The sequence below is a fragment of the Lithobates pipiens genome, unplaced genomic scaffold, assembly GCF_037356315.1.
Source record: "Lithobates pipiens isolate NorthernLeopardFrog02 unplaced genomic scaffold, aLitPip1_a1.2 Scaffold_18, whole genome shotgun sequence".
In the NCBI taxonomy this organism is placed as follows: Eukaryota; Metazoa; Chordata; class Amphibia; order Anura; family Ranidae; genus Lithobates; species Lithobates pipiens.
In genome coordinates this window covers 44020082-44038893 of record NW_027507758.1, presented here as the reverse complement: position 1 = coordinate 44038893, position 18812 = coordinate 44020082, and the positions used below count along the sequence as shown (strand labels likewise).

The 18812-nt window shown below is 43.8% G+C and overlaps 1 protein-coding gene across 1 annotated transcript in view; it reads left to right on the top strand.

Moving 5' to 3' along the window:
• TTC7A (tetratricopeptide repeat domain 7A) overlaps nt 1–18812 on the top strand; it is a 544118-nt gene that overhangs the window by 253874 nt on the left and 271432 nt on the right. Inside the window, exons 13-14 of the mRNA XM_077485633.1 lie at nt 4612–4669; nt 10312–10384. Coding sequence (XP_077341759.1) covers nt 4612–4669; nt 10312–10384 — 131 coding nt within the window. The remainder of the gene's footprint in view (nt 1–4611; nt 4670–10311; nt 10385–18812) is intronic.

Here is an 18812-nt window from a genome sequence, read left to right as displayed (position 1 = left end):
GGTCTCGGGATAGTTTCTGGATTGTGGGTAGTGGACTATGGATCTTAGTTCAGAAAGTAAAATTCTTGAAGTTGTGTTTTTTTTTTTTTTAAAGAGTTATGTAGCAGAATATCATACAATATTATATAATATAATATCTTCTTAACGTTTGTTAACCGCGTTAATCATTCAATGTGAGAAAGTAGATAAGGATATGAGAACAAGGGAAACCGGCCGTTCCCAATTGGCTGTTAATAAAGATTTTGTCCTTGGTTTGAGTCTAGATTTTATTTAAGACAAATCACTGATGTTATGTAAGATAAGGATAAAGGAGTATGTCTTTTTTTATGTTTTTTTATTTATAGAAAAAGACATTTTGAGGTCTTGGTTGACTTTAGGAGGTTTATTAGGTTGATTCTCTTATTCTCATCTCATGCATCTAATTATATATAATTTTAAGAAACATAGAACATTAACTGATGTAAGGTATCCAGGGATCTGAAAAGCACACTGAACTTGTGTTAATTGCTTTTGTGAGTTAGAAGTAGTCTTTGGACTAAGAGTGGTCATTTTGGATCTTTGACATAAGTATGTCTGTGTTCAAGCTGTGTTCATCTTGCTTGATAAAACCACAACAAAATAAGCTTTGTCCCTGTAAGCGTTTTAATAGTTCTTAGCTCACGTACACACGGTCGGAGATTTTGCCAACCAAATCCGTCGGATTTTGCCCGTCGAATTTAGTCCGACGGATTGTGTCCGAAACTGTTGCATACACACGGTCGGGCCAAGTTGGCGAAAAATCCAATCTTTCAGAACGTGATGACGTAATTTCGTTACGATGGGACTACATTCAGGCTAGTAGCCAATAGCTTTGATGTAGGAATTTGATCTGAGCATGCGTGGCACTTGGTCCGATGAAAATGCTCTACACATGATCGGATTAGGTCCGTCCGGCCCAGTTGGTCGGGAAATATTTCCAACATGTTGGAAAATTGGGTCAGACGGAGATTCGGACGGAATCAGTCCGATGCATACCACACACAGTCGGATTATCTGACGACACGGTCCGATAAGACTCATTCCGACAGATTCTCTGACCGTGTGTACAAGGGCTCAGAGATTTTTGTGTGGTTTTGGCGGTGAAGACATTTTTCAGACATTTGGGTCCCAGGTATATATGCAACCGTCATAGTGGGACCGCCGTTCAAATCTGGGTGTTGGTATCTGATGATCATTTTCTGATCAGTCACTGAAAAAAAATCTGGCTTTATGAACGATAGAACATATGAATTAGGGCTGTAGTGTAAATAAAGGTAGTCCATCCTTATAAGTGTTTGAATTTTTCAGTTCAACTTTTCAGTATTAAACTAAACCATTAAACAAACAGGTTGAAACATGAGTGGTGGGGTATTATTGTAATATACCTAGCTGTATACTTAGCTGTAGACCAGGATGTTGTACTAGTTATAGGGCTAGTTACGATTCTTGTCTGGCCCTCTGATGATCTGGTGAGGCATTGGTGCTTGGGCCTTGAAGAGATCTGCAGACATTCTGATGAGATGCGTCCGCTCTTGGTGATCTGTGGCGTCTGTACCAGGATGTTTGTATTTCCTTTCTTTCATCTCTGCGGTGTTCTCCGATGGAAGGACGTTTTTGGAATTCTGCATACTAGTCAGGAATTTGGACCATGGGGGTGCCTAGGCAGTCACAGAATTGCAGAAGGTCTTCTGGTACTTTAAGTAGAGCTGTTCTGCCTCCTGTGGATGCTGAGAGGCAAAATGGGAATTTACACTTATAGTGGACTCCTCTTGTCCGCAGGACATCTAGCAGTGGTCTGATAGATCTTGGTATATCTTGATGTCTGCTGATTCATGGGTAATGTTTATTTGGTTGCAAGCTTTTCTAAGTATCTCTTAGTTCATGCATAAATTGATTAGGCAATAGATTATGTCTCAGGGTGGGTCAGTATCTCTTCCTTTTGGGAGAAGTGCCCTATGTATTCTTTCCATCTCAATTCGTTCTGTGGCTGGTCTTTCTAAGCCCCCGTACACACGGTCGGACATTCCGACAACAAAATCTGTCAGATTTTGTCCGATGGATTTCGTCCGATACTGGCGGTCACACAAAGTTGTCGGAAAATCCGATCGTTCAGAACATGATGACGTCATTTCGTTACGACGGGACTACGTTCAGGCTAGTAGCCAATAGCTTTGGTCTCGGAATTTGATCTGAGCATGCGTGGCACTTTGTCCGATCGGAATTCTCTACACACAATCGGACAAAGTCCAATCGGATCATGTTGTCGGAAAGTTTTATAGCCCAGCTCTAAAACTTTGTCCGTCGAATATTCCGACAGAAACAGTCCGATGGATCCCACACAGTGTTGGATTATCCGACAACACGGTCCAATCGGACATTTTCCGCCAGAATGTCCGACCGTGTGTACAAGGGCTAAGAGATTATTGAATATGGCTGTTACTGTTTGTTGTATTTGATCATATTCAATTGATTTTGGGACATCAAGCACTGGCAGATTATTCCTGCATCCACGATTGTCTAAATCTTCCATATGTCTTTGCATTTCCCTTAGTTGCAATGTATAGGTATCTTGAACATTTTGCAGTTGGTTTATTTGTGTCTCATGTTGATCTGCAGAGGTTTCCACTTCTTGCACTCTCTGACATCAATTGTATGTTGTGGCGTACATCTACTATTGCTGCAGAGAAGGCAGCTGTGAGTGTGTCCTTAATGTCTGCTGCTACTGTCCGCAGATTGTTTAAGCTGAGAGTGGGTTGTTGTGTAGATGCTGGTGGGAAGGCGGAGTCGCCCTACCGAGCCTGGCGTCTGCTGTGTCAGCTGCTGGAGTGTAATAGACTCCGCTGATGAGGTTTGTACGACGGCGGGGAGGCCGCAGTCACGGTGGGAGCCTGTTGTTTACTGACTCCGGGTTTTGTTGGCTCTGCTGTGTGCCAGAGTTCCGCGGGGATCTGGAGTGGGAGGAGGAGCGGCTCCGGTTCAGTTTCCCCATGTTGGTGAGTCTGTGAGTCTCAGTTATGCAATGAATTATTCCTCTTTCAGCCGGTGCTCCAGAACTAGCTGACTAGGACACGCCCCCCGATGGTTTATCTTTTATGTCTGAACTTACCATTGGATAGCATAAGCACACACTAAATGGGTGGAATGTGGTCTTCAAGGACAATGTCTGCATTTTTTACAAACACTCTTTTGGAGTCAGTGCAAGGCCCTGCCACTGTAAAAATGTAGATGAAAATGACACATGATTTGCATTAAGACTTTAATTTCTGAGCGTAAAAAGCTGTGTTTTTGTTTTTTTTGGATTCTATAGTCTCGGATCGAGACCTGAAGCTTGAAGGTTCCAAAGTGTATTGGGTAGGATGGAACCTTCAATCCTGTTTCCGGATTTTACCAGGTGCTTGTGTCTGTGTGAGTATAAAAGTGTGCAGGGTTGTTATATACTCAACAGCAACGAAATTCTTCTGCGCATAGGTGTGATGATCCAAGTCAGAATAGAACTCCGTAATCAGAAGTGGCTATTGCTTTAGAGCCTTGCTGCCCTCTAGGACTGGGGTTGGCTTAGTGCATTATCCGACAGCAGTTTTATTCAAACTTAAAACATAAAATTTCAAAGCCAGAGGCTCTGATGAAAAAAGAAATACCTTTGAAACACCTTAGCCAGCAGGGACCCTGGTGAGGTCCTCCTTGGGTGAGAGACTTTGGCATTGCTGGGAGATTGTAGCCACATGCAGTGGCTGGATAAGCGCTTTCACTACCTATGTTTATGAGTAGCCATATTTTATGTTTTATGTTTTAATAAAACTGCTGTTGGATAATGCACTAGGCCAGTGTGCCCTCTGTTGTTATATTCTCAAGCCTGAGGATAGCTCAGAGCTCCCAGTTTGGAGACAGCACCCAGTTTGAAGACACAAGGTCTCATCCAGGGATCAGAGGAGCCCTAGCCAGGAGCCTAGAGACAGGTGTTCTCAACCAGGGGTGAGAGGTGCCTAATCAGCAGTCAGGAGACGGGAGGTCTCATTCCAGGAGTCCGGTGGGTTCCTATTGGGGTGTTGGGAGGAACCCCTATCCAGAGACCAGGAGTAGGTGTCTACTCCCCTTACCTGTTTGATTTAGTGATTTCTGTACTGCTCTGCCCCATGCAGTCATTGGAGATCACAAACTGCAAAAGTGCATTTTTCAGTTTTTTTATCTACATGGGAGTCCAGAAACCAAGACTTGCTGAGTATGCGAAGCCAGCACTTAGATAAGTCAGTCCCACATTCCATAAGGCTATGCACATAATTTACTTACCAATTGAGAGGTGAACATGGTGATTGCTTTTATCTTGATTTTATCTCCATGGGTTTTGCAAAAAAAGGGCTACAACTGTTTCATTTTTATTTTGCAATGAACATTTTTATTATACTACACCTGGCAAGGAACTGCTGTTAAAATGTTTTATATTTAATCTGCAGGCCTTCATTTAAACACTGAGCTCTTGGAAGATAAATACTTAGAGGATGAATTAGCTTCTCCATAACTTTAAATTCTTTGCTTAGCCATTCAGAATTTATTATGTTTAGCTGATCTCAACAGAAACATTTCTCATTGTTGCAGCCACTCAGAAAAGCACTCAGGATGATTGGAGCAAGAAGGCTCTCCAGGCATTACAGAAGTAAGATGATGATTATGTGTACTTTAATCACACTCGTATAGCATAGTTGAAAGTAAGCATAGAATAATAGTGATCTATACATCTATACAATTAGAACAGTCCACTGTAGCTATGCAAACATAGATATCCTAATGAATTCAGATTAGTGACCTAAAAGTGACTTTGTCTTTTTTTTTAAACTTAGAATTTAAGAAGAATTCCATGTATGGGTATTTGTGTAAACAGTAGTTACATTGGTCCAGCTTGGGCCAATGTAACTATGAATGTACCATACCTATGAAACCCTCTAGAACAGGCATTCTCAACCAGGGTTCCTCCAGAGGTTGCTATGGGGTTCCTTAAGCAGTGGCTAGTTGACCTCCCATCTGATGGTGCCTTTGTAGTTCCAGGACCATTGCCACTTGGCAGAGCCAGTAGCATAACACCAATGATCTTTTCATCCTCTTCAACTTCCTCTTTGACTGTAAGGGTGGCATTCTAACAAGCACTGTATGGGGTAATTTCTTCCACTGACCACCAATGTAAGGGGCATTTTAATTGTGACCGCTGATGGACTTAACAGAGGTTCCCAGACAGGGGAAATTATTTCAAGTGTTCCTCTGAGGTAAATATTAGGTTGGGAAAGGAAGCTCCAGAAGCAGGAAATCACTGTAGTAGACACACCTATCACATTGATCTCCATTAGCTTCCAGAGCCCTTGCCAAGCAGCTGCCTTGCTGTATTCTGAACACAGGAGGTTGGCCACTTGGCACGGGCACCATTTAGAGATCACTTTGCATGTTCTCAATGAATGCAAAACGCTCTCAGATTGGACCAGGAGGAGAGACTGCATGTTCTCTATTTTTTCCAATCATAAAATGCTGTGCATAAATTGAGAAAATGCAAATCATTATCTAAATTGTGCCTATGCCTGGCAGTCGAGCTCCTGTGTTCAGAATGCAGCAGGGCAGCCACTCGGCATGGGACCTGGAAGCTAATAGAGATCACTGGGGTATGGGTATCTACTACAGCGATTTCCAACTTCTAGATAGGGTTTCTCAACTAGGGTTCCTCCAGAGGTTGCTAGTGTTTCCTTAAGCATTGAGCAATTTCTCCCTCTCCGATAAGTTCCCACTGACATTATTGATTTTTTTTAACTATCTGTAAGGAGGTAATTCTTCCCAATATCCACAAGTGTAAGGGGCATTCTCCACACTACTCATCACACTAATGTATCAAGAGTTGATATAGTTATGTTTAGCAGGAGTTCCCTGAGAACAGACAATTCTGTCAAGGGTTCCTCTGTGTTGAAATGGTTGGGAAAGTCTGTTCTAGAGGGATTTCACGGGTTCATAGTTACAATAGTCCAAGCTGGACCAATGTAACTAGCTAAATATATCCATATCTGGAATTTTTCTTTAAAGGCATACCTGCAAAGAAAAGAATTAATACTTATCCCTCCCAACAACTGCACTGCCAACCTTTACTGTCTGTACAAGTTACACCGGCTGAAAGATCTTCAGCATCCACAACTTTCATGATTGTCAGACGCTTTGTCCCCTCTGCACTCTCTGGCCCTTTTTCCAGACCCTACATTACTGCAAACCCAATAATGATGTAAGAGCCCGAGGAATGAACCACAGCCCTGTGGGGGTCCAGACATCTGACACATCCAAAAGTGTACCAGATGTTGAAAGTGTTTCAGCCAGTGTAAATTTTAAAGGCAGTGGAAATCAGTGGCTTAGGCATCAGAAGGGGCAAGTATTAATCGTTTTCTTTACGAGACTGCAACGAGGTTCTAAATAGCATTGTATAAATAGTTGTTTTATTCTTTGTACAAAAATGACAGTATATTAAAAAATACACCTCAATAGAGACTTTTCTATATTTCAAGCTTTTCAACAGCTTTTTCCAAGCACTAAGTACTTTTTAACATTAAATAAGAGATATTTAAAAGCTTGCATGTAGGACCTCGTCTTGGAATTCTTGCATGTTTGGGAGCCTCGAAGTAAGGTAGGTGTTGTTTTTTGTTCTTTGCAGGGATGCCTTTGATTTTGAAACGTAAAAGGTGCAAAGTCACTCTAAAGTGATAGCAAACACAAAAAACACAGATTCTGAGATTTTCTATGTGGCGGCATGTGAAAGAATAATTGTACTAAAAAAAATTAACTGTTATTAAACCCAAAAATTGAATTCCACATTGCACATAAACGGTACTTTAAAAAATAAATAAATGGGCAAGTGTACATTACAACATCTTCCTTTCAGACAGAAGTAAAGCTATTTTTACCACATTCATAACGCAATATCCCTGTTAATACGTTTTACAATATATGTTTTACAGTATTTACGTCTTCCCCTGGACAGGGTGGACGTTTGAATGTTACAAGGAGCATTCGTTCATTAGTCTAACCGAGTGGTCTCCAAACTGAGGTCCATGGGCCTAATGTGGCCCTCAGCTTACTTTTATTCAGCCCTTGGGGCACCATTCCATCCACTGACACCAGTGATGGGGCACCATTCCTTCCACAGACACCAGTGATTGGGCACTATTCCTCCAACAGATACCAACAATGAGGCACCATTTTTCCCACTCATACCAATAATTGGGCACTATTCCTCCCACTGATACCAACTATAGGGCACTATTCCTCCCAATAAAAGCAATGATGAGGCATTGTTACTCCCACTGACCACCAACCTTGAGGCATTGATTATGCTCACTAATGTCAGGGCATTTTCTACTCCCACTGGCCACAGTCTGGACCCTTTAAAATCACAGTAAACTGGCCCTTTGTTTAGAAAGTTCTGGTCTACTCCATATACATATACTGTAAAATATATAAAATCACTTGGATCCTTTTACTTCAGCTAATTACCACCATAACTACCCCTTGGAGATGGCTATTCCACCTGCAGGGGAAGAAAATGAGCTCCTAAGACAGATCAAGCCTAGGATCCTACCTTATGAACACAGGGCCGGTGCTGCCACTAGGCAAACTAGGCAGCTGCCTAGGGCGCACTGCTGCCTAGGGCGCCGGCCATCGGTGTTCCTACTCTCTTCTCTCTGTAGCAAACAACTAAGTCTCATGATCAGCAGGCAGCTGCCATCCGTTTGCACATATTGTCAGAGGCACAGCAGCGGCGGAGGACTGTGTCTGTGCCCCGACTCCCGAATGAGTGAAAGCAAGCAAACATTCATTGATGGGCACTGGTAGGCTGCATTGATGGGCACTGGTAGGCTGCATTGATGGGCACTGGTAGGCTGCATTAATCGGCGCTAGCAGGCTGCATTGATTGGCGCTGGTAGGCTGCATTGATCGGTGCTGGAACGCTGCATTGATGTGCACTGGTAGGCTGCACTGATGGGCACTGGTAGGATGGGCACTGCTAGGCTGCATTGATCGGTGCTGGAACGCTGCATTGGTGGGGACTGGTAGGCTGAATTGATCGGTGCTGGTAGGCTGCATTGATGGGCAGTGGTAGGCTGCATTGATCGCGCTGGTAGGCTACATTGATCGGCGCTGGTAGGCTGCATTGATGGGCACAGGTGAGGCTGCATTGATGGGCACTGGTGAGGCTGCATTGATGGGCACAGGTGAGGCTGCATTGATGGGCACTGGTGAGGCTGCATTTGCTGGGCGCTTCATTAAAAGGTGGGCTATACATGGGCAGGACAAAGGGAGGTAGAGCCAGGGGGCCGGAAAAATTTGGTTTTGCCTAGGGTGTCAAAAATCCTTGCACCAGCCCTGTATGAACAGCACACCTGCAAATCTGTAGCAAACCTTCCCTGTTGTAATGCCGTCCAGTTGGGCAATGGGGTATTCAGATAGAAAGTAAAAGAAGCCTCCTTTCATTTTCCCCTGAATGCAAATTTGCACAACTGGATGGCATTACAACAGGGAAGGATTGCCACAAATGTGTTAGGACTCTTAGGACTCCCTTTCCTTCCCCTGCAGAAGGCATAGCAGTCTACAGTGGGTAGTCTCAGTGGTAATTGGTTAAAATAAGAGGATCTAAATGATTTTATCTTTGGTATATGGGTACCAAATATGGGTTTGATGAGAAAATGCTTCTTGTGACACTCATACATCCACCCTGTCCTGAGTAGAAGTGAACTTGCATGTCCTCCAAACTAATTTATAGCCAAACTGGGAACTCAACTCATGCTCCTTTTTTACTTCAACAAGCTGTGGCCCAGGCCATCCCTGCCCAGCTACACTGGTAAACAAAAAGGCAGGCTGCAGGGTGGCAATGACCCAGCTTGCAGCTCATTGGAGTAAATTAGGGCATAAATTCAGATTTCGGCTAAAGGTGATTTTGGAGGGTGCCCAAGCTCATGTCTCGTCCTGAGGAAGCGGATTCTACAGTTAAAAATGTCAGAAAAGTTTTTGGGTTATGAATTTGGTAACAATTTTGGCATCTCATCTAAAAGGAAGACTGAAATGTACACTCACTAATTTTTCATAATGTATATATGCTACTTGGAATTTAAACTTTTGTATTTTAAAAAAAAACTGATTTTTTTTTTAAAAATTGTACAATTGTCCTCTCTAGTGTTGCCACAGAAAATTCCAGGTTCTGTGTTTTTTGTGTTTGCTATATAATTATATATTTAGTGTGTCTCCACTCTTACAAATGTTTGATAGTCATTTTAAAGTGAACTTGTCCTTCGTAATGACTAGCTGAAACTATTCTGTATACATGTTGCCCACTGATGCATACCAAAAGGTGGCTGTTTTTGCCTTTTCCACAAGGGTCTCTTGTATACCCTATGTAGAGAAAGGAAAGTTTGCACAGAGGTTTGATTTTCTTTGATTACGACCTAAGCCCCACCTAGTGACACAGACCCTGCCAACCCCCAGTCAAATAATAAAGCTTAGCTGATTAATGAGTCACCTAATCACGGAAAGTCAAATGCCCATATCAAGGTGAAAGTCTTTCACGTGAAGCATGAAGGATGGGAAAGGTAATAGCTGCCACCTTGTGAAATCTGCTGTTTTTACATTCCCATGTTCAATACGTTCCAGTCATGTATTGGTTGGTCAACTCTTAGCCATGACTTTATTAATATCTCACACAGCATTTTCTGTATTGCACTGGTCAAAGCTATTGTGGACACCACTCAAAATTATTCAGGTCAGGTACTTATAATTCTTCAGCATGCAAAGAATTTTAGGACAAGACAAGGCCCTTTTTGTTCCATTTGGCACTGTGCAGGTAGCTAACTCCACTAAGACATACGTTTTGTATGAAGGAACTTAAGTGACCTGAACAAAGCCCTTAACTCAGCCCTACTGAACACCTTTGGAATGTATTGGAATGCAAACTGCAAGCCAGGTCCACTCTTCCAACATCAGTACCTGGCCTCACAAATGCTTTTTTGGCTAATTGGGCACAAGTTCCCACAACCACCCACCAACATTTTGTGGAAACCCTTCCCAGAACGGCAGAAGCTGTGATAGCAATAAAAGGGGGAACCACTCCATAGTAATGCCCATGGTTGTGAATTGAGTTGTCCAACAAGCTCCTATAGATGTAATGGTCAGGTGTCCTCAAGCTTTTAGCCATGTATTTATGTTTTTTTTTTGTTGTTTTTTTTAAAGCATGGACACCAAAGCATGAGAAGCTATCTGTGATAATTGAGTGCTGTTGTTTTGCAGGGCACATGCGTTAGATCCAGAGGACACTCAGATTATCCTTTACATGTCACTTCAGCTGGGACTCGTCCGGCAGGTAAGTGAGCCATGTTATGTGCAGGGGAGCCATGCATTATTATTATTATTATTATTATTATACAGGTTTTATATAGTGCCAACAGTTTGCTCAGCGCTTTACAACATGAGGGCAGACATTACAGTTACATTACAATTTGGTATAAGAGGAATCAGAGGGCCCTGCTCATTAGAGCTTACAATCTAAAAAGGAAGGGGTAATTGATACAAAAGGTAATAGCTGTGGGGGGATGAGCTGATGGAGGAAGTAAAACAGTGTTAGTTAGAAACAGGATAGGCTTCTTTGAAGAGAAGGGTTTTCAGGGATCGTCTAAAGATGGATAGATTAGGGGACAGTCGGACAGATTGGGGTAAGGAGTTCCAAAGGATGGGAGACGCTCTGGAGAAATCCTGGAGGCGAGCATGGGAGGAGGTGACAAGGGAGCTAGAGAGCAGGAGGTCTTGGGATGACCGGAGAGAGCGGCTTGGTTGGTATTTTGGGACTAGGTTAGTGATGTAACTAGGGGCAGAGTTATGGATGGCTTTGTAAATTATTGTTAGTACTTTGAATTTTATTTGTTGGGTGAGTGGAAGCCAGTGGAGGGATTGGCAGAGAGGGGTGGAGGACACTGAATAGCTGGTAAGGTGGATGAGTCTGGCAGGGGCATTCATTATGGACTGAAGGGGGGATAGTCTATGTAAAGGTAATCCAACGAGGAGGGAGTTGCAGTAGTCGAGGCGAGAGATGACCAGGGAGTGAATTAGAAGCTTGGTGGTGTCATTAGTTAAAAAGGGGCGTATTCTAGAAATGTTGCGAAGGCTAAGGCGGCATGATTTGGACAGGGCTTGTATGTGGGCCTGAAAGGACAGTTCGGAAACGAAGGTTACCCCTAGCACCCTGGCATGCGGGGACGGACTGATAGATGTGCCATTGATCTTGACAGAGAAGTCAGGCGAAGGGGCCCGGGGGGTGGAAATATTAAGAGCTCGGTTTTAGATAGATTAAGCTTGAGGAAGTAATGTGACATCCATAGCCATCAACTTACCATAAAGCTGGTCATACACTAGTAGCTTCAAGAACATTTGTTGTCTGTTGTTTAGTCATAACGACAATCGTTTTCAGCTGCAGTGATGAGGAAATTAGGGGAAGGAAGATGGGAAATTTGTCTTGTATTAACAGATTTCTAATAGTGAATGTGGTTTTCATTAGGTAAATTACATTCATTCATAAATCAAAAGTTAAGTAGCAAATTAAATTTAAGTAATAAATTAAAGTACTTTTGAACTACATTTGACAAGTCATCAAATGTACTGAGAATGAAAAATCGAATAGCATAACCTGTTGCCACATAAAAACATGCACTATATTACCAAATGTATTGGGACGTCTGCCTTTACACGCACATGAAATTTAATGGCACTCCAGTCTTAGTTCGTAGGGTTCAATATTGAGTTGGCCCACCCGTTGCAGCTATAACAGCTTCAAGGTTAGGAGTGTGTCTATGGGAATCTTTGGTCATTCTTCCAGAAGTGCATTTGTGAGGTCAGGCACTAATGTGAGAAGGCCTGGCTCGCAGTCTCCACGCTAATTCATCCCAAAGGTGTTCTATCTGGTTGAGGTCTGGACTCTGTGCAGGCCAGTCAATTTCCTACACCCCAAAGTGTACTGGTCCAAATCATTTGGGGGAGGGGGGATTATGGTGTGGGGCTGTTTTTCAGGGGTTGGCCCCTTAGTGCCAGTAATGGGAACTCTTAAGGCGTCAGCATACCAAGACATTTTGGACAATTTAATGCTCCCAACTTTGTGGGTACAGTTTATCAATATCATTTTGTAATTTAGTATATATGCAGCGACAAAAGAGTGGGCTTTAACGCCCAAATGGCACACATATGCATCACTGGGTGGGCAATGTTTTTATGCTGAGAGCATGCTTACTGCTCACTCCCATCACAGAGACCAAGCTGTCAAAGACTAATGATCAGTGGTCGGCGGGACCAACTCCCTATTCCTAAACAGCCCAAGTGCAAAGAAGGATGGAAAGCGGCCTTATCCTAGGCTCGTCCCAGGAAATGAACTCTGATGCGTTTTAGATGCCTTTCACTTCACCCACAGGGCTTAAGCCGCGTACACACGGGTGGACTGTCTGGCCAACTTAGTCCGTCGAAACACATTTCAGCGGACAGTCCGCTCGTGTGTGGGCTTCAGCGGACTTTTTCAGCGTGCAGTCTGGCGGACTAAGTATTTCGGAATTTCCGTAATATTGTCCGTCGTACTTTGGTTTCAGCGGACAATCCGCTCGTGAGTAGGCTAGTTCAAAGGACTAAGTATGGCGCATGCTCAGAAAGGATTTACACGGCGAAAGGTTGCATTGCTGTGTATTGGACTTCCTATTTCTAGTCCCGTCGTACGTGCTGTACACGTCATCGCGCAAACTTTCGACGGACTGTGTGTGGTCAAGTCCGTTCCTTTCGAAAGTAGGACGGACTATCCGTCGGATTGTCTGATGGACTAAGTTGGCCATACAGTCCGCCCGTGTGTACGCGGCTTTAGTTATAAAGAGACTCTAGCACCTGGATTCAGTGGATCACCGAAGCATAACCATGGTCACATGGTCGCTGATCCTTCCTGTCCTAGGCGTAAAGAGCCTTTTAGCGTCTACTACTAGAGTTGGATGGGAAGGGTTTAAAGTCTGTGTAGCTTATAACTACCAATCAAATTTTTCAGATATCATTTTGCTAGCCTGGGTTAAAAACTGAAAGATAATAACTGATTGGCTGCTACGAGCAATTAATAAAAAAAAAAAAAATGTATGCCTGTAGTTTTTACTGATCATATGGTATTTATTTTAGATTATAGTTTTTTTTTTATTATCAGAAAACAATTTATTCTTAATTTTTCAGCCCACAAAAATAAAACTGAATATATTGACTTTCTGGCTAACAGATCTGATAATTATTACTTGGATATTTTCACATACAGCAGATTGTATTTATTGTTATTTTTCACAGATAATCATCTACCTCTCTCAGTATTCAATGAGAAATATGGCTCTTGTTTAGGGAGAGTCTATTATATTTATATCACATACAGTAGGTGCAGTGCCGCTAAACCCCTGTTTAGGTGACACTTCCAGTTGTTTTCTTAATGATGTAGAGGTGCTGCCGAGTATTAGTTGGCGGTTTCACGATTCAGCTTAAAAAATGGCTGCATTTGTTACGTTGAAAGCTGAACGCTGGGATAAGCAATTGTCTCAACCAATTTGTCATGTATTTTCTTCCTTGAATCTTGGTGTGCTTTGTGCATTTCTTTTGGATCTGTGCAGTAATCTAGTGTGAGCCTTTGCCTCTGTGCAGGAGCTTCCTGTACTAAAGACCGCTCACTGCTGCTCTCTCTTCTTGTAGGCTGACTGGTCTTGTCTCTGCCCCCTCCTCAAGTTTTCTGCAGACAGCCTGTAGTGGTTGGGGTCTGCTCGGTCCCTCCCACAGCTCAGCCCTCTGCAAAAATTTAGTTCAGTGAGTAAAATAAGTATTTGATCCCCAAGCAAAACATGACTAAATACTTGTTGGCAAGCACAGAGGTAAGACGTCTCTTGTAGCTTCTTCTTGAGCCAGTCCTTTATTGCCTTGGTGTTAACATCAAATAAAAACGTATACAACTTTATTATAGCAACTTTTAAATATACAGGTTGGAAAAACCTTAAACATCCAATAATTTATTCATCGTATGTTCTAAAATCCAATATTAATAATTCCACATATCATCAAATAGAAGAAGGTAAACCGCTGTATATGTAACGGTCCATCTGAAAGTCGACACATTTCTTGGGAACCCCCCTACCTTATCGGGACCTTGGATCTCAAATACGCTTAACCACTTGCTTATTGGGCACTTAAACCCCCCTCCTGCCCAGACCAATTTTCAGCACTGATGCACTTTGAATGACAATTGCGCGGGCATACAACACTGTACCCAAATTCAATTTTTATTATTTTTTTCCCACAAATAGAGCTTTCTTTTGGTGGTATTTAATTACAGCTGGGAGTTTTATTTTTTGCTAAACAAACAAAAAAAGATGCAAAAAAAAAATGTTTAATAGTAAATGTTTAATAGTTTGTTATAAAATTTTGCAAACAGGTCATTTTTCTCCTTCATTGAAATGCGCTGATGAGGCGGCACTGGTGGGCACTGATAGGCTGCACTGGTGGGCACTGATAGGCTGCACCGATGGGCACTGATAGGTACAGTTAAGGTGGCACCAATAGGCACAGTTAAGGTGGCACTGATAGGCACAGATAAGGTGGCACCGATAGGCACAAATAAGGCGGTACTGATGGGCAGAGATAAGGTGGCATTGATGGGCAAAGGTGGGCACAGATAAGATGGCACTGATGGGTGGCACGGATGGGTGGCACTAATAGGCACTGATAGGTACCACTGATAGATGGGACTGATGGGCACTGATAGGTGGCTCTGATAGGTGGCACTGATGGGCACTGATGGGTGGCACTGATGGGCACTGGTAGATGACACTGATGGGCACGGATATGTGGCACTGAGGTGCAGCACTGTTGTGGAGGCAGATTGTGGGCACTGATAGGTGGCACTGTGGGCACTGATGGGTGGCACTATGGGCACTGATGGGTGGCACTATGGGCACTATTGGGTGGCACTTTTTCCTATACTTAGGTGGCACTGGCAGGGGGCAGGTGGGCACTGATGAGCTGGCCCCAGCTCGCCGTGATCGGGACTGAAGTCCCTCTCACGGCTGCTGGTGATCTGCGATTACCGGCTCTGTTGTGATCACATGATCAGCTGTCATTGGATGACAGCTGATCATGTGATAAGGGTTCGGGATCGATCCCTTGCTCCAATCTGTGATCAGGCGAGTCTCATAGACTCGCTGATCACAGAGTGCACCGCGCACGCCCCTCAGGGGGTGTGCAGGCCACTCGTGCACGGGACGACGTCAATAGATGTCGTCCCGGCAAAGCAGGTCCGCGCTGTAGCCGTCATTCGACTATAGCGCGGATCTCTAGCGGTTAAAGATGTACACTCTAGTCTCAGGTCCATAAAAACATAGATGAGCTAGTTTGGGATGGAGGAACTTGACTGGTCCTTACCTCAACCCGAGACCTTCTCGTTGAACATCAGTGCCTGACCTCACAAATACACTTCTGTAGAAATTGGTGAAACATTCCGATAGACACACTACTAAACATGGTGGACAGAATTCCCAGAAGAATTGAAGCTGTTATAGCTGCAAAGGGTGGGCCAACTCAATATTGAACCCTACAGACTAAGACTGGGATGCTATTAAAGTTCATGTGTGTATAAAGGCAGGCGCCACAATACTGTTGACAACATAGTGTATCACCACAGGAAAGGTAGCAAACACAGACTCCCCCCACATAGTTCAAATTGTCACCAAACCTAGCTTTAATTTCCCTTCAGCATATCCAATAAAATTCAATTTAATGGGAGGATTGAGACCCTCTTGTAATGGCTGCCACTCTTTGGGAAACCACAATTGCTCAGAGGTTATGTTATTGGGCCAGTACTTATGCCGATAGCACTAAGCAGAGGTCCCCTTTAAGAAAGCAGTTCTATACATTAAGGATCTATTTATTTGCTCTTATGATGTATGGGTGAAGAAGATTACATTTGGACAGATGAAGTCTTTACGTTCGTTCGGTTCTAGCAAGCAAGACAAATAATCATTAAACTTGATTATGCAGAAGTTTTCTTGTTTTTGGCAAGCAGCAGTGGCAGCATTTCCACCAAATTAGTTATCGCCCTACGGACCATTAACCCATGATTTTTTTTTTTACAGCGCGCTCTTCCCTCCTAATGCTGTGTCAGTGCTTTCATGGCATTTTGCTTTATGGCCTTGCCCTTCACCACGGTCGGCCGTACAGTACATAACATCAGAGTCGTTCCACTCCTAAAAGCCATGAAGGCGATGGCGGCGAGGAGCCCGCTGCAGGCCCCGGTAGAATTGGCAGTCCAGTCTGATAGGAGATTGCTGCAGAGCTCAGCACTGGCTGGGAATCCAAACTGGCAAATGAGCCCAGGTCCCGGAGTTTCAGAACGCCATCTGGGAAGCCAACTTCCATGTTCCTCGTATTGCACCGCTCCTTGATGAAATAAGCAGTGACATCTGTCAGTAGATACTTGGCTGTGCATAGCAAAGAATGAAATCTGGAGCTAAGCAAACTGTACGGCTGACATAGGCTGCCCCCCTGTGAAGCCCTTTTATTCATACACATGTTCTGTGCCACCCGCCTGACGTCTCCAAACTCCAGGCAAACCGCTAAACACGCAAATTAATCACATAGGGAGCTGTTGTACCATTTGTCCATTCAATGCTGAGAAATACACAGCTCTGCCACCTAGTAGCAGGGCAGAAGACCTAATTATTTTTTTTGTTGCAGTTAAAGCGGTATTAAACCCAAAAGCAAAAATGTATTGTATGGCAGTTTACCAGTCCTTAAATGTGGTGGCTGCATTAGTTTTTCATTTATTTTCACCTGGTGATCGGGGCAGTAAGTCTGTTGTTTTTCAACAAAACAGGCTGTCTTGCAGATGTAGCAGTTAGAAGATTGAGACAAACCATTTACCACTGACATGGGTGCTTACAATGACCAGCTTTTATTTATTAATGTAAAACCTTTATCCCAAAGGGGAAAAAACTGTTTGCTGTAACTGATTATAACATGTGAGCTGGAGTTTGGCTTCCTTTTTGATAGGTTATCTAAATCTGCTAATACAGTTACCCCCTCCCAACTGACAGTGCTACTGTCTTCTGTTCCTACTGTGCTCATTAATCCAGAGTGGGGGCGCTCTAATCAAGAGGTGTGTCACTGGTCAGATCAGCAGGTGAAAACAGATGGAATAAAAGGCAAGGAAAAGAAAACTGATGCATCAACATCTAATAATTGGAAAGCAGAAAATTAATACATTTTTGATTTTGGGTTTAATACTGCTATTAAGTATCACTTAGAACGGGGCTTAAAATTTAAAGTCCTGAGCTACTAGCCAGGCCTAAGAGTTACTTGTCACCAGTTGCCCCACCCAACCCCTACCCTGCCCCGCCCCTAATTCCACCCCTAAAAAAAACCTCGTAAATTATCTCATGAAATTACACTGTTAAATGTTTCATGCAGAATTAAGGTTCAAAAATAAATATTAACAACAACAACTTCATCATTAGTGCAGCCTCATCAGTGCCCATTAGTGCAGCATATCAGTGCAGCCTTACCAGTACCCATCAGTGCAGCCTCATCAGTGCCCATTAGTGCAGCATATCAGTGCAGCCTTACCACTACCCATCAGTGCCCATTAGTGCAGCATATCAGTGCAGCCTTACCAGTGCCCATCAATGCAGTCTATCAGTGCCCATCAGTGCAGCCTATCAGTGTCCATTAATGCAGCCTATCAGTGTCCATTAATGCAGCCTATCAGTGCCCATCAGCGCAGCCTCATCAGTGCCCATTAGTGCAGCCTCATCAGTGCCCATTAGTGCAGCCTCATCAGTGCCCATCAGTGCAGCCTCATCAGAGCCCATCAGTGCAGCCTCATCAGAGCCCATCAGTGCAGCCTCATCAGAGCCCATCAGTGCAACCTCATCAGAGCCCATCAATGCAGCCTGATCAGTGCCCATCAATGCAGCCTCTCAGGTCCGATAAATGCAGCCTTTCATTACCCACCAATGCAGCCTATCGGTACCCATCAGTGCAGCATCATCAATACAGCATCACCAGTGCCCATCAATGCATCCACAGAGAGGAATCAGGAGGCAAGCCGGCCAGATCACACAGTGAGGGGATCTCCCGATTTGACACAGCTTGGATCTTAAATACCAGCCGCTGGCAAACAAATTACCGCCTCCTGGACCAGCTCCTATGATAGACTTTACACTACTTCAAGTTCATTGGACCAGTGTGCTGTCTATCATAGTAGTCGGTCTAGGAGGCGGGACTTTGTTTGACAGTGGCCGGCATTTCAGAAACAAGCTGTGTCACAGAAGGAGGTCCCCTCTCTGTGCGATCTGGCCGGCTTTCCTCTCCTCTCCACTCCATTCCCCACAGTTTTCTGGCTGATCGCATTCAACCCTGCCTGCCGGTGGCTTATCCTCAGCCTTTGTGAGCAGGTGAATGGAAATTTTGAGGGCTGACTTAGGGGGTCATTCACATGAGGTTTGGTCTCTGAGGAACAATCCATGTTCGGAAGATTCTTTGAAAGAGCATTTGACAAGCAGTGAGGATACATTGTATCGCCTCCTCATCTCCTGCTTTAACCCCCTGATCGCCGCATTAGCACGGTGCAACCGCATGCATTGCACACGGTTGTGGGGTGCTTGCCAAGCAGCCCCATTCACTTGAATGGGTCACGTTTGATGGGCGCTACAGTGGCTGAAGGCAACAGGGGGTATAATTCCAGGTGAATCGCA